This window comes from Hippoglossus stenolepis, chromosome 5, assembly GCF_022539355.2.
Source record: "Hippoglossus stenolepis isolate QCI-W04-F060 chromosome 5, HSTE1.2, whole genome shotgun sequence".
Taxonomy (NCBI): domain Eukaryota; kingdom Metazoa; phylum Chordata; class Actinopteri; order Pleuronectiformes; family Pleuronectidae; genus Hippoglossus; species Hippoglossus stenolepis.
The window spans coordinates 14125092-14150353 of NC_061487.1; the positions used below are offsets into that span (position 1 = coordinate 14125092).

General features: G+C 40.7%; 2 protein-coding genes across 5 annotated transcripts; both read right to left on the reverse strand.

Moving 5' to 3' along the window:
* Nucleotides 1-1821: 1821 nt before the first annotated feature.
* On the reverse strand, nucleotides 1822-3116 carry c5h15orf61 (chromosome 5 C15orf61 homolog). 4 transcript variants are annotated; one of them, XM_035157756.2, is made up of 3 exons: nucleotides 3038-3116; nucleotides 2217-2613; nucleotides 1822-2123 (listed from the first exon to the last, which is right to left on the reverse strand). In XM_035157756.2, the coding sequence occupies exons 2-3, from the start codon at nucleotides 2581-2583 to the stop codon at nucleotides 1996-1998; spliced, it is 495 nt and encodes a 164-aa protein (XP_035013647.1). In that variant the 5' UTR covers nucleotides 2584-2613; nucleotides 3038-3116; the 3' UTR covers nucleotides 1822-1995. The 4 variants fall into 4 exon arrangements, with proteins under 4 accessions (XP_035013647.1, XP_035013646.1, XP_035013645.1 ...); XM_035157755.2 differs by lacking the exon at nucleotides 3038-3116 and adding an exon at nucleotides 2913-3030; XM_035157754.2 differs by lacking the exon at nucleotides 3038-3116 and adding an exon at nucleotides 2713-2950.
* A 778-nt stretch (nucleotides 3117-3894) lies between these two features.
* iqch (IQ motif containing H) lies at nucleotides 3895-25062 on the reverse strand. The gene is made up of 18 exons (XM_047339786.1): nucleotides 24955-25062; nucleotides 24537-24656; nucleotides 24338-24435; nucleotides 24147-24222; nucleotides 23295-23414; nucleotides 19730-20275; nucleotides 18259-18325; nucleotides 17198-17281; nucleotides 16939-17120; nucleotides 15763-16035; nucleotides 15406-15594; nucleotides 10809-10929; nucleotides 10312-10598; nucleotides 6992-7144; nucleotides 5705-5827; nucleotides 5176-5237; nucleotides 4617-4725; nucleotides 3895-4431 (listed from the first exon to the last, which is right to left on the reverse strand). The coding sequence occupies exons 1-18, from the start codon at nucleotides 24997-24999 to the stop codon at nucleotides 4348-4350; spliced, it is 2739 nt and encodes a 912-aa protein (XP_047195742.1). The 5' UTR covers nucleotides 25000-25062; the 3' UTR covers nucleotides 3895-4347.
* Nucleotides 25063-25262: the final 200 nt, after the last annotated feature.

The following is a 25262-nucleotide window of genomic DNA, read 5'->3' on the forward strand; positions in this document are numbered from 1 at the left end:
AGTCCGCCGCAACCCCATGCAATTGTGGGTCTGGCTGTATACGGTGGTATCAATGCATCTCGTGGGTCAAAGGGTCAATGAGTAATTAAGACATGGTTGCCTGAGCATTCCCCATGCACACTGTCAGTCCTGCTGAAAGGTTGGAAATGAAAGGAGGGGGATTTAAGTGCAGCCTGATACTATGGATCAGATTTCCATAAGTGTGTCTAAATGTTCCTCGTTCAAGGCAATTAGCATGATTACGAGATAGTGTGGTGTCATCAGGCTGTTTAACGGGATTTCGCAGATGAATTCTGCATGAGGTTTCGAAATTTGGTGCTAATGGCAAAGGTTTGCATTGTTAGCAATAAAAACCTGGGGTTTTTCTGGAAGGTAACTGAAGAGATGTACAAATTACTGCACATTCAGGAGCCTTAAACAACTGTTGGATAAATGATTTGTTAATTAAAGGGCTAAGCCAATAAGCCTTCTCGTTAGGCCTACAAATGTACGCAGCCTCCGATTGAGGAAGGAAAATTTCACCTTTATTGATATTCTTTTATAACCTCCGTTGAGAATGTTATGGTTTCAGCCCTGTCCATGTTTTTTGTTTGATTGTCAGCAGGATTTATCAAAAAACTTCTGATCGGATTTCCAAGAAACTTGGTGGCGGGATGGGACATGCGCCAAGAGAGAACCCATTACATTTCCAAAATTTCACACGACTAACTCAGGGATCGTGATAAAAAACATCCAGTATATTAAGGAGACTGATATTTATGAGTTTGGGCATTTGTTGCAAATAAAAATCTAGATCCTATCCCCTTATGAAACCAATTTAAATGTGGTTTCATAAGGGGATAGGATTTTTTCAGGAGCTGCACGGTTATTAATATAATTTAAATGTAAATGCTTGTGCATAGGACGTCACCCGTGAAGACGCTGTACACCATCAGGAGCCAATAGGTGGATCCCATAACCTTTAAGAGCAGAGAAGGTCAAAAGGTGCATTGATTTACATGTAGAACAAGAAATTGTTCGCTTGGTTTCTTTGTTGCTGAAAACGAAGAGGCCAAGGCCAGAAAACTGAGGTCGCTGATAAACGCTATTAGTAGGAGATGCTGAGGGGTGAAGAAATCAATATGGCAGTTTGTCAACCTGCCTCTCGGAGGGAGCAGGACTCTGCGGCGGAGGTAAGTGTGCCCCGTCAGCAAAGCACATTACCAGAAATCAAAGGCCAGAGAGGGCCTGAAGGAAGGGATGTAGATGTCTCTATAGAAAGGCCACACTTTGGTAATTAAAACCTATTTTATCAGACCTGTCTTGTCACCGGTTTTTTCTCTAACACTATTGACTATCTGTTGCATGGAGAGTGATCACTAATTCACCTTTAAATAAATGAGCTGCAGTCATTTACATTCCTGTGTTTGTCACAGATACTAAAGCAAAGGGCATGGTAATTACAAATAAATTATGCAACTCGATATTCATTTCAAAGCGAGAACCATCTTATCATTTTTTTTTTAGTTGATCTTGATCATTTTAAGTCCCCATTGTCGTCAAAATTCCCTGTGCTGCCATTTGGTACTTTAATATTTGTTGCACAAATTACTTACAACACATAAGTATTGTAAGTAATTTCTTTAATACAGAGTGTACACACCCACATTAACAGCAGGCAGTAAATGAAACGTGTAGGTCAGTAAAGACATTGTGTCCAACAGTCTAATTAGAATTCCTGAACTTTACATTAAATATTAATGTAAAGTAAATGCAGTCAGCTTTCTGAATCAACACTGCCCGTGTTATATGTCAGTGCAATAACATGCATAAGTGACTCCCTCCTTTACAACCTTAAATCTTTAATAATTAAAACACAACTGAACCTGTGCTCTCACACAATGAGAAGACTTGTGACAGCGGATGCCCGAAAACACCACCTGAGGAAATGCTGTAAATACAGCAACTAAATATATAACATATGATCTCACGATTCAAAAAAAAAAAGTTCTCGGTTTAATATTGTGAGCCTTCGTCTTCTTTGTAGGCGAAATAGACTGTGACAGGTCCGACACTGGTCTGCACTGTTTCTGAAGCTCCCACTACCATCCAGCAGCCGATGCCATAGGCCAAACAAGGGATCCCTGCAAGAACAAGGTGCACAGTGAGTGTGGGAAGTCTGCAGTGCAGGAATATACTGAAATGAGTGACGAGGGGCAGCAGATGCATTCACTGACCCAGATTAATCACTTTCAGCGCGGTGAAAAACCTGTCCTCAAAGTCCAGGTTCTGTGCAGGTGCTTTGCTGCAGTGATACTTGATGAAGGGGAAGCAGCCTGTCCTCAGGATCTGGTAGTTGGACCCCTGCACTGGCCAGTTGAAGTTGGACAGACCGAACTGGTCGTTGTGGACCGAGCTGTAGCGGACACAGAACGAGGTCCACGGCGGGAGGCGGCGCTGCAGCAGGTGGCAGGTCAGCACCTCGGAGGCGCTCGGCCGCGGGCCCGTCCTGCAGAGAGAGCTCGGGAACAGGGCGAGCTTCAGAAAGAGGCGGTGCGCCGTCCTCAAGAAGTCCGTCATGACTCGTGCGGAAGGCTGCGTCATTCACCACCTGCACCGCCTGTGAGCGACTCCCTGGGAAGCCATAGAGTAAATGCACAGAAAACCTGAAGTCAGCTGATGCACAACACACGTCCTTGAGAGCAGAGGAGGAAGGAGCGTGCTGCTGCTCACCGGTCTGTTTACATGGGAAACAAGCGTGGGCTAATGTTAGCAAACAACACAGCCCGTGCTCGTGAGCTTGGCTAAAGCTAGCGACAACACCCCCGTGCACAGAGCTACCTGTCCGGACACACACACTATGAATCCTAACATGATTTAAACCAGCAGACAGTAGAACAGAGCTGCTTCTCTGCAGCACTGCATGAGCTGACCTGGTACTCCTTCCAAAGTCATCCGACTGGAAACGCAGCGCTGCGCCGCTGTTCCTGCTCAGCAGAAACAACAACTATCACCTACATGCATAAGGACCAGAGACTGTATAGAAATAAGAACTCACCTGTTCAGAGACCGGATGTTCTCCATGTGCTCAGACTACTGTTTACTCCAGACCAGACAATCCTATAATACACACAGATCCGCTGCCATCATTTAAATGTTTGAATAGCATGTTGCTGATTATTACATTTTGGGTTTTTTAATTTGCTGTCTGGAATTTCCTTTAGCTTTTACAATTGATAAAAAATATGATAAACAACTTTGTCAGAGACTAACATACATCGAGACAGACAATATTTAAATCTCTTAAAGAAAAAACTTCAATCATGGCAGAAATGTGTGAACACCACCAGCACATCCTCCTCAAAGTGCAAACTAGATCCCCTGAGAGACACTGCAGCGGTTGGTGAATTATTTCCATTCTGAGTTGTAAAGCAACGTTTCTTCATGTCAGCCAGAGTCAACACTGAATATGTGCGACAGAAGGCAAACAAAGGGTTAGTCAGACAGTATTCAAACGCATGGCCTAGTTATTGAAAATAATAAATATTAGTTCATAATTATCTTGACAAATGTTTCATTTCCAGCTCCTATGGTTTTCCTCTGGATGTAGAGATGGCGGGGGATCGGTGAAGTCACAGCCAGTACCTTTCTGTGCTAACTGAACCCTGCCACTTCACCTGACCCTGGATCAAGTAAAAGAACATGTACACACCTGCTGCAAATGTTATACCACACATGTAGATTTATTGTCAAATATTCACGTTTAATCTTGACATTAGTGAATAATATGTGCTGATGTACACAAAGCAAGGAGCCACACAGCAATTACAAAACATGATGACTTATGAACAGGCTAAAACACAAGCTGGTTAACACAATCCTTTATATTTTTTTAAATAATGATATATTCCACTACAAACTGTGTTACAGAAGAAATTAAATAAATATAGTCAACCTACAAAAGAAGACATTTCAAAATCTGATCACTTTCTCAACTGTCCACAGCAGATATACAACTCAAGATACTGTACAGTGCAAGATGACACTGCTTGTTTTGCTGTTACTTTATGAGTACTTGAACAAAGCCTTCTCATTCCTCAGTGGTATTTATTAAGTGCACAGTTTATTATATTTGTTTTCAAGTATTAACAGACAGTATATTCAGACTGTAGATCTAGATAACAAAAACTGTTTATATGACAGATTCTAACAATGTCTCTCAGCAATTTATTTTGCAATCTGTGTTTGCTCAACATCGATAAATCTCCAGGGCCAAAACATTCACAGTGTAATGTGGCATTAAAGTTGGCAAAGACACAATGACTTAGCTTGGTATGGGCAATGCAAGCTTATCTTTGAAGCCGCCGTCTAAGCAGCAGGTTTATCCTTCACCGCTCGCAGCTTGTTCTGAACAATCGTCTGCAGCACGTCCTCTATGTTCTTGATCAGAGCCTCCAAAGTACAAATAGAAAGAGACAGTGAATTCAAAGAACTGTGAGCACCATCCTTCATTTCATCTATATTTTTTACATAATAAACTTTCCTCAACAAAAGAATTCCAACTGACTTTAGCTTCGCTGAATATGTAAGTTTCCTGGTGTAGAGAAGAGGAAATCATTAAGTCATTAACGTGGTACCTTGAAATTGGTTTCTTCTTGCATCTTAGAAGATGATATTTCCTGATGAATGACTGACAGATTCCGAGCAAAGGTCACCAGAGCTCCCTGGAGATCCTCGGAGACCGTTCTATTAACAACACCCCAAACAAACGAGTTTACTAATGATCCCCACGTTGCCAGCTAAGAAACAATCACCTTGTTCATCTGACAGGGGGGTTGTTAAATGAAACTTTCGGCAGACAACATCGTCAGTCTTAAGGGGGATGAGCACAGCTTGAATTAACTGTTACAGCACAGTGTAAGCTAAAGGATTTGTGTGATAAATATGTTCAAAACCCACTCTGCTGAACAACTTGTAGAGTTTGTAACAACAGTTAGAAAAGCCGGAGGTGGCATCTCAATCCCCTGAAAGAATTGTCTTTGCTCTCAGTCTGCAGAAGACTTTAACCCACATAATCCTTTTCTCTTGTGCTTTTCTCTTTTTAGATACTGAGATTGGAAACCTTCATTTGATATTTTCTTCTTCGGGGAGACCTTGCTTTCATTCAAGTATAATGATGCAAAAGGAAATACTCACATCATTCCAATCCTGCATCGCTCACTGCTGTCGTAAAGAGCAAAGACGGTGCCTTCTTTCCTCTGTAATTTAGGAACCACAAACAGTTTCAAGTAAATCCCTTATCATGACACTGTTTCCCCTATAAAAGAACCCCCGCCAGGCTAAAAAGATATATTTTGTAATAACAAATAACGGAAATAAATGCGAAATAAATTACAAGCAGCAAAATTTCCATATCATGACACCATGGTGAGATTTGTCTCCAAGTGCAGCAACAAATCATGCTCACTTCATGGTGTGCCATTTTTGCAAAGGCCATAGGTTACACAGACTATTTTTACACAATAAAATATTTCTGTGGTTTTTAGTTAGAATAAGGTTTTTTTGTTCGCCGGATTTTGCGTTTATGAGCGTCACATATTTTCTTGCTCGACGTGCATCGCCATTTGGGTTTTTTTTTTTTTTTACGATCATCACCGGGTCAGTTGCAAAAAAAATTAACAAGAAGGATATAAGCATTAAATAGGTTAATCATGACAGTTTTTACCTTCATGTTAAATCTTATGCCATGAGCCTTGCACATCATAAGGAACACATTGTGGTACAACATGGAAAGGTTAGAGTGAAACAAGTGGCTCCCGAGAACTGCGTAACGATTCACCACAGGACTCTGTAAAAGAAGAAGACACAGAAGGCACGTGTATTATCGTTGGCCTGAACCTGAAAATAATTTTATTTTTTATATTTGGAGCTTCAGCGTATGTGTATGGTGTTGTGTATCTAACGGGCAGAGACCCCATAAATGAGTCATAAGGGTCACTGTGTGTGTGATTAGTGAATGTGATGAGTGTCGGGCACGTGGAGTAAACTGTTGGGTCTTTCTTAATTAACCGCGGGGAGGAACAATTAATGCTTAGAAGACACGTCAAACACAAGATGAGACGGCAATCAAGGAAAATACACTTTTTGGACTAGAAATGTTTGCATTCAATTCTAGATACAATAGAACTACTCAAGGCAAAAATACCCATCACCATATTAGAGCGGGTTCTGGGTATGTGAGTGTCATAAGTAACACTAGAGAGGTTGATTACTTGTAAGTGGCAGGGCTCAAGAGGATAAATATGTTCCTGGCTCTCTGGCACCTTTGGGAGACAAAAAGCACAGCCATAAGCCCCTGTGAGCTCAGGAGATGGCCCATAACTCGCTGTGATGGCCGCGTGTTTGCAGTTGTCAAACCCGGGACTCTCACACAACAATAAAAGTGTCCAACAGGGATTTAATTGTGTTTGTAATATGCAGGCCCCTAATGATGGCCACTGCTAAAGCCATTAACCACCGCGGTGGCTCAACTGCTGCACTGAAGCACCAGGCCACCAACTAAATGAATGTTTGATAAAATAATACAAGTCGCAGATTAACAAGCGTAAACTCCGGCATACTGCTAATAAAAGACGTCTATTGTTTAAGGCCTGGCACCAGGTTGATGAGGTGTTCAAGCATGCATACACATGCATAATGGAAATGGTATGAATTATTAATGTGTTGATTATTTAGGCTCATCTATCAAAATGATAATGAATTCAGCACCTAAACACCAATTGAGCTCAGTGCATAATTACAGCATTTAGTTGTATTTAACAAAAATGAGGAGCAGAACTTGATGACGCTTCGTGGTATAATAATATTCTCTAAAGTATCAGCTCGCTTTAGAGGTTTCTATCTGGCTGGCTGCATAAATTAACAACAATTTGAGAAAAAACGCTGCAAACAAATCCAAATTCAGCATTTAAAATCCTTATTCTGATGTTTAAGACAAATAGAAAAATGTTACTTTGGCTGCAGGTTGGTCTTCACAGTATTTCTCCCTGACTGGCACTTCTAAACAGCCTGTGTGGCAATTCAACGTTCCTCCAGTCCTCATCAGAAGCATCTGGGTCATGGCCAGCTGGTCACTGTATGTGAGGTCCAGATCAATAGCCCACACCTGAAAAGAAGACAACATGCACTCGGTGTCACAGCAGAGAAAAACAGACGCCGTGAACTGCATAATTCCAATTTAATCACAAAAATGGACCCTCAAAGTATTTCACCCACCAGTCCTTATAAAGAGAAGGGTCAGTACCTTTTAATCCTCACAATCTTCTCCATGTTGAGAGGCAGGGGAAGAGGGAAAACACGGTTAATGGCGTGTGCTCGACAGAGATAGGTAATTCAGCTGTGGAGTGACACGTGCACAAAAGTAGATCCCTCCCTGCATATTTGGATTCAGTCTGCCCTGGGCTACTTTGTTTGGCTCAGGTCTGATGAGAAGCTATGTTCAGATATGTATGGTAAATGGCGTCATTATAAGTATATTAAGGGGTCAGGTATGGTCGTAGCCTCCTGCTTAAACAGGGCTAATTTCCCCAATAATAACCTAATCGCTATGCCCTCTCTTCAAAAGTAGCAAATAAATCACGAGTGAAGGAGTTGTTAATAACTAAGTGGCAGTCGGCTGCCTCCTTTTGCTGTTCCTATTTGTCAAAGTAAACGCTGCTGCCACTGAATGCAAATCGCTGCCTGTCGGAAACCCTGCAGTCTCTGTAACCTGAGCACTTTATCTCCACTAACACATGGATATCTGACCACGTACAGTCTTTCTCTTTTATATTTTACTCTCTATTAAATTCAATGACATAACAAATCATAGGTCATAGTCGTCGGGTTGCAAGTAATGATTAGGTTCATAATTGATTGATATTTCTCAATTCATATTTCTTAAAAAAGTCCGAAAACACAGAATCACATTTTCCAAATCGAGGATTTCAAATGTCTTGTTTTATCCAATCATTTGCTTTCAAAATAATCAAAAATGATGAATCAATTATTATAATTGTTGCACATTTTTTGGTCAAGTTAAATCTATTAATAATCAAAACATGATGTGTGAATTTTAAACAGGGTGTCATACAAAGAAATACTCAACACCTCTTGTGGAGATATTCTAAATTATATATTACAATATCATAGAGGTGAAAAAAAATTCAATACTTTACAACAATTTTAGACACATAATCTGATTTATAGGACAGAAATAATGCGTTGATGTGAAGTAATTGATAATCTCGTCCACAGTAAATTTTATAACTTCAATATTTTTTACAAGCTTTAAAATAGAATTTAAGCTACTGTGCACAGGAATGCCATAAAACTGAATATAATCACCTAAAGTGATATAAACTATTCACATGTACATTCATTTTGAGCAACAGCTCAGCAGTATGTACGACACTCGGTCACCTTTACTGTAAGGGCTGCAGTTACCACCACTGGGTAGAGGCTCTATGCATCAGATACCTGGGCCTGAGTGACGGACACACTCCGCTGGGCCATTCACTCGACTCACTAAAAATCATACTCCAATGTCCCATTGTCGCTCTTAACAAAGCAGTGGGAAATGTAAGCCTGGATTGCACCTGTTTTCTATTGCCTTGAATTTTCATTAAAAACCCTGATGCTGCAGCTGGGGCCCCACCATTCCACAATGTGAGGAATGACTGCAAGGGCAAACATATGTGACCCACTTCCTCCCATCAAATAAAGTAGGCAGCTTTTAGCAACAGGTTTGAATCTAAATTGATGTTTAAATCCAGACAGGTTTGCCCATGTGGCTCTCTTCTGTCTGAGCTGTGTGTGCGTGGGGGAGATGGTTAAGAATCTGTCCTTAATATTCCTGCTTCCATTGAAGCACATGCTGTTTATCGTCTATTCTTAATCCTACTGTCGGTGAATCACATTCAATTTCAGGTCAACATTGAAACTCAAAATGTATTTTAAGGCTGTCATTATATCATTCTAAGCAGTTAGAGTAAAAAGGAATCTTCTCAACATTGTCTGTTTGAGTCACAGCTTTGTCACAGGAAGGGCAATTTAGTTTGACCATATGAAATCCTGAAAGGTAAAAAAATACAGTTATGTATATATATATATTATGTGCATTTTTTTATACCTGAAATGATCAATTAAATATGGTGAGCTAAATGGCCAAAATGAGGACTATTCTTCTGACAAAAATATATTTACTGCATTCAAAATCTTAATGTAAACAAGAATGTTAATGTTCTGTGTTAGAATCAAGTTCATTAGAAAGATATTTCAAGTTTCACATTGTGTGAACACTGCTTCACTCACACTGTTAACATCTAATCCATAAGATACTACCCTCTAGTGGCAAGTGTGCCCTTAGCTACTGTCTACCCTCTTTTTTATTGGGAATACAATATGACTGTAAACATAAATAAAGCTTTAACAGTGAAGAGCAAACAAATACAAATAACAGAGATTTATTGAAGTGTTCAGAATAAAACAAATGCTGTTTTGTTATTTGGGGGATTTTTTTTTTATGAAAGAAAAGAAATCCAAACTCTTTGAGCAGGAATTGTATTGACACTATTTCTGTGTTGTTTTTCATACCCTTTGTGACACTGTAAAGTAGCCCCAGTGCTTTCTCCACTGTTTTACAGGTTTAGTATTTTATACACCATATTGTAAAGAGAGCATTTCATTTTACAGCTCCGGATCAATACACAGTCAATGTAGCCACATGTTAGGAGCAGCGCTTAAACCATCATAAACCAGTCCCTTTCCAATATCATAAATCAAGGAGGTTTCCACAAAAAGTAATCCTGACGAATGAGATACGACTCCGATGCCGTTTTGCTCTAACAAGGAGAAACATTTCAGCAGACCGAGCAGGTAGGGGTTAAACACTGACAGGGCATCGCCGTGGAGCTGCCAAATCACTTTAGAATGACCCTTTGTCTGAAAAAGATAGGTGCCTCTGAAATTCTCTGCGTTGCAAGGTTAAAGGGCAAGCCTTAAATGGCGGAATGAGTGTATTGACACAATAAGACCTGACAGTTTATTAGATGGCCTTGTCACACATGTGGTGCCTGTGCCCACTGTTTGCCTTGCCTGTTTTCCACTTCCCTGGGGAGCAGAATGGGAGGCACCTATCTTCCCATATGGATCCCTGTTCCAGCCTAAAAATTGATCCCTTTCACCAACGTGGTGATATAGAGAGCTTTGACACCATGTGTTACAACAGCTCAGGTCATATTTATCGTGGAAGCATGTGCTAAAGGCCTTGTCTTGCCCCTCGCTGTGTCTCACCTCCTGCTCCATGGTGTTGTGGTTCAGAAACGTAGCCAGGTCCACGGAGACGTGACCCACGATGCAGCGCTGCAGACAGGCCCGGCCCACGCGCGTGCAGATGGAGTGCAGGGTCTCTGGGTGCACAGAGGTCTGAGGAACAGTGCAACCTATAGCTTCCAGTTGACAGGAGCCATGAAGCTGGTCTCCACAGGACAACGCGGTCACCTCGCCCCCAGGCTCCAGTAGCAGATCTACTGTCAGACAGGTGACACTGTCTGATGGGGGGTAGGCCTCCACCACTCCGCCTGGACAGACAGTGAGAGCAGAGTGTTACCCATGATACAGCTCCTGGAACTCTCCTACCCGCAGTATAACAAACAACTAAAATAACATCACATTAAATCACATAATGAACATCTGAGAACTGGGTAGGAAATGGGGAATAACTGTTAACATATTCAAATGGCTGTATTAGCAGGTGAATAGTTTCCAGTGCCTGACAATAGATATCTGACCTTGCCTGAGGAAGGTCTTAAGGAAGCAGGCCCAGTTGGGATAGCGGGAGGTTTTAGCGGGCCGGGCGAAACGGGTCAGCCACTCTGGGATCTCATCTGAATATCTGAGCAGAACAGACTCCTGCCAAAAGAAAGTCACGGTGCATCAGGAATCTACTGAAAAGGATTTGGTGATACAGGAAATCATGTACGTTTGGTGGAATCAAACACGAGTCAATAAGAAGTCCTGGCTACATTATTTTGTGTCGACTGTATTATTGGAAATGCTCCGGTGTTATCCGGATGACTCCAGTGACTGCTTGTTATCCTTGAGACCTTTGGTGGCTGCTTCAATTTCTGTGCGAGTGCCTGACGGATACTGCGCGAGGGCCTGTGAGTGACAGCCTATTATCAGAAGGCCTCAGGAGTCTAATGGCTTTAACTTACAGCCACAGAGACAGCACCTGCCCTCAATAACAACTCTCTCCTCTGGGCAGCTGATGAATACCTAAGCTAACCCCATCTATCTGGGGATCAATCAGGGCTGGACTGGGATCGATATCACTCTTGTTTCTGTAAGTAGGAAATGCCATAATGGTTTCACCACTTAATTACGCTGTTAATTTCTTACTTTTGTTTTAGGCGTCTCTTTAACAGTGCGGCGACTCAAGTGCACCCTTTCCTCAGACACTTTTAGGTTTAATGACAACAATCTGAAATAATTTTAAATAAAAGAAATCCGATTTTATCACGGTACTTGAGTTATTTCCATCTTTGTCATAGGTGTTTTCATATAATAATAATAATAAGAAAAATGGCAATGTAGAACCTTTAGTTGTCATTTAATCGTTGTATTATAAATCTATAACTAAATGCTTATGATACAAATGCTAGGTTTTCTAAATACAGGCTTCTGTATGCAATAATGTCTTTGTATGACTAATAGACAGGAATTCCGTTTGGTCATACACAATAAAATGCGAAAACCGTCGGAGAGTTGACTAAATTCTGAATGGAAATATTATCTTTGTTCTCTCACTGTTCTACCCAGAGCATCACTTTGTTTTGAGTATACGCTGTCTGGCTTCACTGGAGACAGGACCGGAGATTATGCTGTTGACATTCCAGTCATGTAACAGCCATCATCATATTCAAGTACTGTAAGAGGCGAGGTCAAATGCTACACAGTGATTCCCCCTACACAAACCATAAAGCACACAATGGTGCGGCAAAAAGTGTAAGGGAACGGTTGTCATTTTCAACGGAAGAGCAGGCTCACCCCAGGACTTTGCCTATGCAGTTCACAGAAGCAGCAGGACAGGGGGGAAAAGAAAGAGCTGTATTCTGCAATAAATTATTTGGACTTAAACTGCGTACAGTGCCCTGTGATAGGATTCCAGCTTTGCTTTGTGTCCACATAAAACCAAGCAATCTGGTCATAAATGAAATAGATGTTGCCCCTGCCTCTGTGATTGCCATTACACACCGAGACAACTGAGAGAATCCTGAGAATAGAGCGATATAATCTGATTCGTTTTGTATGAAGATTCATTTTCTGTGACACTGACAAACCAGAGCTTCAAACCTCAAACTACTTGAGGTCACGACTAATTCGATGTGTAATATTAAATAAAACATTTAGTTCTCACATTATCCTCATCTGGTTAAAATCTCAGAACGGGCCAGAAGTCTTTTGTCTGTTTAAACATTACACACAAAGCTTTTATGACTTCCAGCGAATTGAGAGGGAACCGACGAGCAACTGCACTAAAATGTGCACCACAAAAAAACAAAAAAAAGGTAAATTCTCATTAATTGTGTTCAGGCAGATCCTTACATATTTAAACTTCTCCATGCACGCACAGGCTGCACAATATTTAGACAGAAAACATCTGTATCAAATGTCCCTCTACCTCTTCAGTGCTAGTGATTATCAAATGACCCATTTCGACGACAAACGTAACCTAAATAAGGTGTTGCTCAAGATCTGTTTGTACACAGCGTGACAAAAAGAAATACTCCATCTGTTGACGCTATTAGGTGTAATTTTTACCCTCTTGTGCCTAATGATCCATATGCAAGCTGTGTGAGCGCTTAAGTGTGTGTATGGCCCCCTTCAGGCATTGCATGGGAGCAGATCTACATGTCTTTAACCTCTCTCTGTGTAAATGCTAAAAGAGGCCCGGGGGCTTTCTGCGGGCTGCAACATTGTGCTGGAGGCCTCACAATATTTAGAGGAGCACACACACGTCTCCAGACCTCCGTGTAAGCCGCTATAGTGTGGATGCGATCCCTCCTCCTCCTCCTTCTTGTATCCTTTTAGGCTTTCTTTTGCGTTGCCAGAAGGGATCTGACTGTTGGTTCTATTCAGAAAGGCCACATGGTTTTCTTGTGAGTTGGGCTTCTTCATGCTGAGCCCTTCAGAACAAGCAATAATTAAAAAAAATATGCATGCAGTGTGTGTAGGCTCAGGCCAAGTGTACTGCTCTAATCCACTCTCAGTGTTTTTTAATGGAACGGGATATCCTTTTGAATTGTGAAACTAATTTTTATTAGATAAAATTTAATCATCACTTATTTCATGGTAAACAATAATCTTCGTGAAGAATTATGAATTAATATTTTAAATGCTTCATTTGATAATTTGTATTTCATCAATAATTAACTGAATTGCTACCATTTCCATAAACATAGCTTTAAACATCTATTAACCAAATTCTTAAATGCATGCAAATATTCAGCATTGTGAATATCTATCCTATTCACTGGCTGTCAGTGCGATCGCAATTAAGTCTACTTCTTTCCAACAAAGTGCTCCATTAATGAGCATTATATCTCAAAATATACTGCCATCTTTACACATCCATCCACAGTTTCTGCTGTGAGGAGATACTCCGATATTAAATATTCATATGTTCGAATCTAATCACCAACATTGCTCTGTAATCTTTCAGCATATAGAGGCAAATTGCTATCTTCAATATAAACTAATACAACAGCAGACGGACATTTAAGGGGTTACTACATTTTTAGGGGAAAACAATGTCATAACAAAAACATCATGCAATCAGGAGCACAGGATGTGTGCTTTGCTTTGATTAAAAGAGCAAGGTGTAGAATAAAGGCTAGTTAAAGTGTTGTGTCCATATGGCCCTCAAGCCCCGAGGCTGTCAGCCTACACTGGGGGCCTCGGCACTCTTCCCTCTCCATGGGACCCCAGCTGGTGAAACAAACCCCATTTACTTTGCTGTGCTGCCTCCGCCACCATTATGGACCTTGGCTGTGGCTCAGCCACTCTCTGCCATAATTAACAGCACCGATGCCACAACAATTACAGCCCCGCATTGCACATACACTATGAGTCAAAGAACAAGCTAATAGGAACAAAACAGAGTGAGCCATAAGAAGCTTTGAGATGACTGCTGTTCTTTCAAATGGAATAAAAAGTAAAATCGTTGTGCTCCAAGCCCACAATCATTAGCCTGTAATTAGTTTACACAAAGCTCCGAGTTAAATGGCAAAATACGGTAATTAACACATGACAGAAAATCAAAGGCTACTATGTAAGCATATGAGAAATAAGAGCCAGGGGCTCAGGAGCTGTGTACAGATTGCACCGCTACTAATTGAATGGTTTACCAATGATTAAATACATTTATTTGTTTTGAATAGGTCTAAATGGAACCTGAATTCATTTTTGAGGTGAAAGCAAATTTTTATATTTTAGAGAATAACTACAATGTCACATTAAGTCTATAAAACGTTTTTGTATTATAATGTTGTCTTTACAAATGGCTGAGACACATCCAGTGAGTGTTACTGACAAACAGAAAGATCAATGTATTAAAATACTAGAAGAGCAAATCAAAGCGTCAACACCAGCTACAATTAAAGATGTTAGGTGTTTGGTGTTATTTGCACTTTAATATACTTTCAAGACATTCGTAAGTCTGTGTGACATTAATCTAAAAAATTGTTTCAGACAAATAAATTCACAAGAAATGCTCTGTTGAGCAGAATGTCTGTACTGCGATTTAATTGTCAGTTCCAGGTGATTTTAGTGCCATTGTACAGGCTTTTGTTCTCCAAACCACAATGACACTAGTTGATGTGTGTGCCCCAGAGAATGGATAATGGCTGCGTGTATAAACAGATATTTTATGTATTGATTTAATGCTCTGCGGCTCTGGGGACGATGCTCAAAATACTGTACAACAGGGACTAGAATTGTGACTGTTACTTTAACACGTTTGACTCTAATCTAAATGATGGCATCTTTGTGACCCCGGTGTGACCTGTGCTTTTGATCATTCAGTGACAGAAGGGAATCTAACCCTTCTTTGAGGTGTTGCTGTAATTTTATCTGCTAAGTATCTCGCTGTTACCATGTGTACTTTAAATGGACAATTCCTGATTGGTATGAGCGTAATAATAAGAGCAATAAACATAATTTGTATTGCGTTTTCTAAAACCTGTTCATCAGTTTACCGGGTAATGAGGTGAATAAAAAAATAAAAGCGCATACCCCAAAATTCATGCAAATTCAATAAAACAAAAGTAATTGTACAAAATGTGCTTCAGGAGAGAAATGACGCCATCCTCAAAGTCGCATCTTTACCTGAATCCATTTTGTGTTCCACAGCTCGACACTATGACGACGGTACTCCTGCAGCGCCCAACTGTAGCAGCTCAGATGGCACACATCACCGTATGCTGTACCACGGCCACTGTGCTCGGAGTCTATCTTGAAGAGCCAGCGCTGCACACCCAAGTTTTGAGTCATAATCTCTGTCAGTGCTTCATGAAGCTAAACCAAAAGAAAAAGATATGAGTTACAAATTAATTGATATGATTTACTACGAATAAAGGTTACATCAAAAAAATGTAAATGTGTTCTTTCATGTTATCGGTTACTGATGAAGGACCTCAGGCTGTTATGGGGTCTGCGAATGCATTTCTGTTTTTGACCTCTGACCTTGTTTAGTGTGTAGATGTCTCCTTGACCAGGGGGCACATCGACCTCTGCTCCCTTGAAGATCCTCCGCCCTCCAGACTTGGTGCTGTAGAGCTGTGCAATAGCTGGTTCTGGTCCCAGGATGGGCACTCCCAGCTCATCAGCCACTGCCAGGTCATCCACATGGGCCACTCCGCCCACAATATAGGCCTGCTTCCCCTGGATCAGGTGTCTTATGCGCTTTAGGGTGCGTGGACTGTACTTTAGGAGCGTGGACAGGCACATGTTACGGGTCTGGAAGAGAAGAGGGGAGAAAGATTACTGCAGGAGCTACGGGTTCTCAGCGTGTCTTCCAAGGGTTGTTTCTTGACCTGATTTATCACAGTGTACACACAACAGATCTATTATTGTAATAGCCAGCAGGGTTTTGACCTCTCCTGTATTCCAGCAGGTTGAATTGATAAAAGCTGCCTGTGGGAGGCCTCCCCTATCCTTCACATCTTTAATGTGCGCTAGCAATGAGCTCCTTGGGAATACAACTAATTACTTCACATCTGTATTTATTTGATCCACATGGAATTATCCCTTCTGTCACTGGCAGAATGCGCTGCCAGCCGTGGGTAGCAGTGATTCATCTCAGCAACACGTCTGGCACACTTTAACAACAAAACAGCAGGAAAATCAATAGAAAGAAAAGAAGACCACGTCATGTTGCACATTCAATCTGGTGCAAATGGATGTAAAAAGATGGATGGAATGGATGGATGCAAAAGAAACTTTTACAACACCTTGATTGTTTTATATTAAGGTGACCAAAACTGTTCAGGATTTCTAAAAACAAAATCACAGCAGCAACCTGGAATTAATAGTTGATGGAACGGAATATGGAATTTGACTATATGCTGAGAACCAGCAAGAGACCATTTAATTAAGTAAATCTTAATATAGCTCTAGTGTGTTTACTTTAAAACAACAAAGTAGTAGTATGTAGTAAAGGGAAAATAAAAATATTAAACTGTTACAGGGTAAGAGTACAGTAACAATCTCCTCTAGTACCCTCTAGAGGAGGATTCACAAACTGCAGGTCCATGTTGCATCTCTACAGCGCTATGTTGTTGATTTCTCCACAGAGATATCCTGCTGAAAACACACATTGTCAAGTTTACATGTACAAAATGAGAATGTGATTGACCTTACCGGGAAATAATCTACAGCCTCAGGTGTGAGGATGATAAAGGGTCTGACGGAGGATGAGGCCTCAGTAGTTCTGCTTTCAGCCCCGTCTGTGGCTCCATCACGCACCAGGAGGCTGGTGTAATAGTGCAAGATGTCCTCCCCCAGATGCCGAGGGCAAACGTAGATCACCTCCACGTTTTTGTCTAAAAATGTGCAAAGCGGACGCCATTAATCACATGTTCACGGTGAAACTTACGGGGGAAAGTGGTGGAGCTCCTACCTCTGATATCACACAGCCTGTTTATCTGGATGTTCTGTAGGATGTCAAACTCCCTCAAGTTCAGCCGCTGACTCTGCGAGTATCCTGTCAAAACAAGGTCACACCAACTCTCACTAGGCTTTCAAAGAGAGATCTGTGTCTTCTATAAATGATTCAAAATCTGTCGCTCCGCACAGATGTGTGCGCTGCTAGATTTGGGGCATGAGGTAGTCAGGTCTAATCACACAGTAATGCGATCTGATGATTAATTTAGCTTAATAACTAGCAGGTGCAGAGTCTGGTGTGTGCTGGGAGTCCTGTTGCACCATGTCCAGCCACCACTGAGCTACATCCAGTGACACCTCCAGGATTCTATTCTATGTCTGTCTGGATTTCTGCCTGGGAGAGAATCCTCAGCTGAATCAAGGTAATTAAATGATTGGATTCATGCTAATTAACAACAATGGGGTTCAACTTTCTAATTATCCTTGCTCACACAGCACTCTGTGTAGCCACCCCAAGTGCAAATAAAGCATTCCATCTGCTAGTAATTAGGCTTAATAATTTTAGACAATCGCTCAATGATTTACAATGCACATGCCTGATTACAGTCGAAATGTGAGAGCTGAGGTAAAATTAGAACAAGGACACAGCGTAGTCTGTGTCTTGTGCAAAAACATAGCAGCTTCTTCCTCTTTTGTGTGTGCTTTTTTTTCCGCCGTGCAATAAAATAAGACCTTTGTGCCTTTTGCAAATATTCAACAAAATGGCTTTTCATTTGCTTAATCTGCAAATTAAATGGCGATTGAGACTAAATTGTTCAGTTCCCTGGCATGGGGACTGTCATCATCCTGTGAGTGCTTTCCTGTGGAGAGTCATTTGAATGAGACGGAGTGACTCCACCAGGGCCACAGACTGGAGCAGCAGAGTGGTGAGACATGGGATGACTGCAGCTATGCATGCGTGTGTGTGTGTGTGTGTGTGTGTGTGTGTGTGTGTGTGTGTGTGTGTGTGTGCGCATGTTTGCGCGCGCGTGTGTGTGTGTGTGTGTGTATGCCTGTGCAGCAGGCAGAGAAAGCTACCTAATGAAGGGATGTGGATAATGGTTCTCTTGGAGGACTGGATGTGTTTCCAGTTGGCTGCCAGATTCTGTGGATGGAGAAAAAGGAGTGATCAGAGAGGGGACTGCCTCAAACACACATACACACATACACACACACACACACACAAATCATCACACATCACTGCATAGCTAAAACACATCAAGCCAATCTCTCTCTGGGCTAACAGAAGCAAACCAAGCATAAAATACCACCTTAATTAAATTGAGCGTTTACTTTAGAAACATCTTCCCACAATTAATTCAATAAGGAAGGTACATGATGCCACTGCCAGGGGAAGATTATCAGGCTTAATTAACAGGGTATGAATGTTTATTGAGTGAGAACATACATTTAGTGCATGTATACACACACGGCGATGTTAAAACTAAATTAACTTGTAGGCACTAATTAATATTGTGTCAGCGCACAAAAAAGATGTTCAAGACAGATGACAGTCCAGACATTTTATCTATAGTGGAATTTTTTTTTTAAGTGTTAATCATGTGGAAAAGATGTGCTGTCATACTGATGAAGATTTCATGAGCTGAAGAAAAAAGAAAAGAATTTCCATTTACAATCAGTTTTCAAATTAAAACCTACTGTCACTGCAACAAAACAACTTTAATTATTTAAACTAGCTATAATATTTATTGTACGTCATTATATATTTAACTGCTGCGATTATATTTTAATAGGCCATTGGGATGGATTGGGAACTTTTTTGTCTTTGTTCTACCGCCCTCATAATCACAGTTTCTACATTTGTCTTCTTTTGTTTGAAGCGTGGCTGCAGTGTTACTTTATTCATCCGTCTCTCTCCATCTCTTTGCTGTTCTCTACTGCTCATCTGTCTCACTTGTCTCCGCTCATGTCCTGCTGATGTGCCTCACTGTTTCTCGCTGTTGTTCCTTTTTGCTTTTTTTTTTTTTAGTAGATACGTTTTTCATTAACCTGGCTGAATTCTATATCTTTATTTGTATCTCTATTAATCTCAAACTGGGAGTACTAAATAAAATGACAATGATTAATAACACTGTATGCATATGGACATGACATTCCCTCCCTTCTGTCTTTATTTAATGTCCTAGAATAAAGACTTATAACACAGATTTTGATTGGCCCTCATTAAATCACTGGAGTTTGTAACTAAATAGGAAACAGAACTTCATACCAACAAGATGAAATGTAATAACATATCATTTTTGCCCTGAATTATAAAAACAGTAAAAGTTTTTAATTTGAAAATAAATAAAACTCTTATATCTAAATCTTTAGTCACAGAAGCACAATGTACATTTTAACATCATGTGGATAACTTCATCATTTGCCTTGAATCTTCTGATTTGTCTTATCTAATTTAATTTAGAAATCATGAAGAAAAGGTGAGAGAGCAATATTAAGTAAGGGAGCGGCAGAGAGAATAGAGGCATTTGGATAAAAGCAACATCACCTGCGCTCTGCTGCGAGAATTCTCCAGCTGTCTGAGACGCCGCGCCTGCAGGGCCTCCCTGACACGACGCATCTGAGAGCGCGTCAACCATGAGAGGGAGATGGTGCCCGCCGCCCACTTGCGGCGGCAGTGGCGCAGGTAGGCTGTCCGGGCCACACAGCGCCTCCAGCAGGACTGGATGTGGATGGCAGCCGCCTCGATGCCTCCTTCTCCCTTGAAGCGCTGACCTGGGCGTGATACCAGACCCAACACCTCCTCCCAGTTTTCGAGCACTGAGACGAGGCCAATCACTGGACGGGCTGTTCTCCAACCACTGTCCCAACCATGGGAGAACTCCACTAGTCGCTCCCCACTCACTTTGGCCATAGGCACAGCAAAGTCCCTGAGCAGCTTCTCCAGGGCCTCCAGAGCAGAAACCACACTGCTCCAACACGAGCTGAATCTCTGCCTGAAGAGACAGAAATCCGCTGCCAATGGGTCCATCCTCCCCTTTGTGATGGCGAAGGGGTATTTGCTGATATTTACAGGAACTGGCACAGGTAAATTCTGCAGAACACAGTCAAAGTAGTGAGAGGCAACCTAGACTTTAAATATACAGTTAAAGGAATTTTAATATTATTCATACCTGATGATTTTGACTGATAAGATTGTTGGCGGCTTGCATCATACTCCTGTGCTCCATGCTCTGTGAGGATGTGGAGGGAGGCGGTGTCCTGGTGGTCCAGAATGTTGTGCATTTGCTATCTGTTTTTTCGCAGGTGTGTCCAGGTGTTTTTTCCCATTTCAGCTGCTTATGACACAGAGACTTTGAGCCCATCAGACCTAAAGTCACAAACGGACAAGCTCAATTGAACTGTATAAGTAATTAATCATCAGTCCAATTTAAAGCGGTCAAGGCCGTACTAACAACTAAGGGCTTAAAAGGCAGAAGAGCAATGCTGATGGGCAAGTGCATAACTGTTATTGTTGTAGCAATAAATCCTGTCAAAATATTGGATGTGAGGATGAGACACGGCAGACTTTTTTTCTAAAGTCAGAGCTTTTCTTCCTTCTTACCAGAGCATTAAACATGAACCAGTCCACAACATTTCTTTCCATCCCACACATTTGGGATAATTTATCCTAATTTTATGAACACAACAGTTGGGAGATTTTACTATCACATAAAAATGTAAAGTCTTTAGAAAGCACTGACCTATCTTACAAGAATATGGCTCCTGTCTAGGGTGAAGAGAAGCAGCCTTGTGCTGGATCGACATACAGAGCAAACTTGTATCTGGCACTGAAGAAAATATAAATGTAAAAAAAGCAATTTTCTAAATATGTGTCCTTCTTTATATAAAGGTTGGGTTAGGCTGAGATAGATTAGAAAATACAAGATACAGAACGAGTCTGAACATCCAGTCTGCATGAGGTGAGGGACTGGTGATGAGAAGGTGAAATGTCTGCTTACGTGTCCCTGTGGCTTCCTCAGGTATGGCCAGGTTGTGATGGCCCCTTGGCCATGGCTTCAGTCTCCCTGCAGGGCCAGTGATCATTCTGGGATGTTTTGCCTGAACCGAACATGTTTATAAGCTCAGAGATTTTCCACCCAATGTAAATGAAGACAAAGAAATGCTACCAGATTCAGGTTCGTCCCTGAAAAGTTAAAGAAGCTTGCCCTTAACATCATCACAGTGAATGCAACAATTAGAAGATCGAAGCTTGATGACATTTCAATTAAAAGTGCTGTGACTTTTGTACAGAGAGTAACTTTCATCAGTGTCAAGCCAGCTTAGCAACGCAAGAGAAAAAATTATTTAGCAAAATGGGTATGAAGGAGAGACCTGATACATAATTATGAAAAAACATTTCTTAAATGTATTAACTGTCCTGTGACCCACTTCCTGTAACAATCATGCAAACACATGTATTCAAGATTAAAAACTGATCTTAACATACTATAACTCAGAGTAGTTCTGTTGGTAGCTGACACATTCAATGCACAGTACTGTATCAGAATTTTAAAATTGAAGATAGATGGAATGTCCTAATTTAAGATAACAGGAGTTTCATCCAATGTTTCATCCATCATTACTCATAAAACCCAAGATCCTCCAGACATGTCACCTAATGTCCTCTCCTTCGTTCTCCTCAGACCAGTGAGCTCTTTGACAGACCACAGGTAGTAGCCAGGTGCTGGGAAAATCTCCCCTCAAAGGCACACATCTGTTTCAGATGGGGTTGGGAAAAGGTGGCACCTTTTGTAAAATTGCTAAAATGCAAAAGCTCATTCCCTGGCATGGGTGTGGAGTAGAGAATAGCTGGCCTGAGATGCAGGAGGAGGCAGCAGGCAGAGAGCCAGTGGTTAGCAGTTGGGGAAGCTACGGCTGTCTTATTGGCATGCTGGACCAGGTACCCACTTCTGTCCTGAGACAGCTGTAAACCAGTAGCCCATAGCACAGCAATCAGGCGCCTGTTTCTTTAGAAGAATGCTGATGTGCTGCAATCTGCTGCTTTCCGCTTTCTGCAGCCAGTTCTTCTACCTCTCCTATATCAGAGTGACAGTCTTGGCCTCTATTTCTCATGTCAGGTATAGATTCCCAAAAACAGATTGGAGAGGAAAGTGTGTAAAATATATCTAAAACTAATGCCGACCTTTGCAAAGATTAATTTGTTTTCGGTGACAAGTGTTGGCTGTCAACACTAATGCAAGTGACCTTTGTGTCAGTGTCCCCCTGAGCAGGAGACTTGAGGAATCTTTTAATGCAAACCTGTGCCATCATTCTTCACTCCGGCATGAACCCTATTCTGGGGATTAAAGGTGACAGTATCAAGGAAAATAACAATGATATAAAATCCATCTTAACTCTAGCAGAACCTCTTGTAATACTTCCTAATCAAGTCTTTCCTGACGTATGTGCTGTATATTACAATTAACATCAACAGATCCAACAGGAGTCTATTTCTCACCGCACAAAAAAGAGCTTTTTTGCACTGACCGGTGTCTTTTATTAGCGATAAACGTGAAGTATGATGAGAATATCTGCTCCATAAGTAAGAAGGCCAATATATCAGATGTAGCCTGTGTTCTCCACAAATAGAAAGTTCACATTCTACTGAGTAGGTCGTTGACTTAACTGCCATCCACAGCACATAATAACTAATGATAATGTCAAAATAATCCACTATCACCTCAATTCTACATAGGGCGTAAATTGCTCTACTGCAGACCTGCGTTTTAAACCCACCTGGAGGAAAAAGCAAGTCACAATGAAATCAACAGATCACACACTGTTCTTATAGTCAAGACAATATTATAATATTATATTATTATAAGCATAGTAAGTGTAGCAATACGTATCATGATACAGATGACCCAAACTATGCTCTATTTTGGAAATTGGGATTTTGTAGAGCATGATCTCTTTTGAGAGGTGTATACAAGAATAAACACATACAGGTTAAAGATAGAAACCAATGTAATCTTAATGAAAGCTTTCTGTAGTGAGTTATTTCTATAGAAAGCATAAAATACATCCTATTTATGATTAAAACTAAATTTACCTATTGTGACATAACTCACCACATTAGTGCTCCTCTTGTGGACATCGGGAAGTGATGTCCCACTTTTCCGGTACATAATAGCTCTGTTGTTTGGGTGAGCAGGATTGCAAAGCGAATGCATGGATAACGTTGACTTGTGCTGAATGAGACGGGTAGAGGATGAGTTTAAAAACTTTTATAATAATAATTAGACAGACTGTAGAATCAGCTATATTAGATATTAAAATGTTTATATTCAGTCACCTGGAAGCTCATTAAAGGTATCACTTGCGAAAGAGAATTCAGTCTAATACAATAGTCCTTTGTTACCATTAGGTTTTACTGATTACTTAAAATTGAGAGTTGCTGATTCAACTGTATGGTCATTTTGGGGGGTGCAGTTTGTGGTGTTGTTGGACTGTACAGCACAGTACAGAGAGATACTTCTTTCATTTAAGCTATATATAAATATAAATGGTATGGGCAAAATAATAGAAAGACCTGCCAATATAACACAATATGACTCAACAGCACAACAAACCCCAGCTTTCAAAATGACAATAAAGTAGAATCAAAAACTCTCTAAAATAGTTCCAGTATAAAATGAACATAACTATCATGAAGATAGGATTTATTGTGGGGCTGCTGTAATGCACACTGTATTAGTTTTAGCCATGCGTACCTTATAAACTGAAAACTGAGTATTTCTGCTAAATAGAAAAGTGTCCGTGTGTTTTATTTTTTCCTGTGCTGCTCTATCTACTTTTATTTTAACATGTAATACTACAGAATAGATGGATGTCTAACATTTCTGTGAGTCATATTGTTCACTTTTACACAATATTATGTTATCAAATAAAAACAGCGTATTTAATTGTGAATAGTGATCTACCTTTTCCCTCTGAGATGCTCCTGGCAGGTCTTCCCTTTGTGGAGGCATATCTGGGAAACTGTCCAGATCAGGTTTCCTGTGTAAAGTCTTGCTTTCAGGATCAAAATATCCATCATCAGATGTACAAATATTTGTTCACGTATCTTCAACCTGCTTAAGGAGATGTTCCCCACTTAAATACAAATACTTACCATTTGGGAATCTGCACGGCCTTTTTGTGTATGTCTTCAATGCTTGGAAGAACCAGCAGCTGCTCAGTCACTGTTTTCAGATAATCTTCTGCATGTTTCTTTTTTACAATTGAAGAACATAGAGATGGTCAGCCACATTCACCTGATGTCTATCACATTACATTGTTATCAGGGCTTAATCTGAATAAACCATTATCACCTTGATGCTGCTCTCTGTCTTGCGAATGGCGTCGTCCAGGATTTGGAAGTCCAGTGTTGTTCTCTCACTGAGACTGATTTTCTCGAGATTACCTCTCAGTTGTCTCAAATCATCTTGAACCTGCAATATACAGTTTTGTGATGAGCGCAAACATAATTTGGGCTGACTCTCGCATATTGGGAGTTTAGCTACACATCTGTCAATTGGTTAAACATTAAGAGAAATATTAACACACAATAGCATATATATGCAATATGCACATATTTCAATATATATATTTCAGCACTGTGGTCAGATTAACAGACATCAAACCAAGCTAATTGTATAACAAACAAACAAACTTAAGCTAATGGCCAATAAGCAAGTGTATTCTCTAAGGAAGTTAGAATTGTGAGCTGAGCTAAACTAGAAACATTACCTGAAGTAAAACTGCTCCGAATTTATCTTGGTTTCTATGAGACATATTTTTGCATATTGGGTTTAACAGCGAACTACTGCGACCAAACTCTTTAAATTCAGTCCATCGACCAAAGTCTTTCTCTAGCTGTCATTGAAACAGTACACGTAGTCATGACAACGAGAGATGGTGTTTAATTTGTCCCGTGTACAGACTGTCAGGCAAACACACCTCCATTAAATGTCGCTATAATTGGCTGATCAAAAAATATATCAAGACTTTATTTTCATCCTCTTCCCTCATCATCATAAACATGTATTATTTATTAA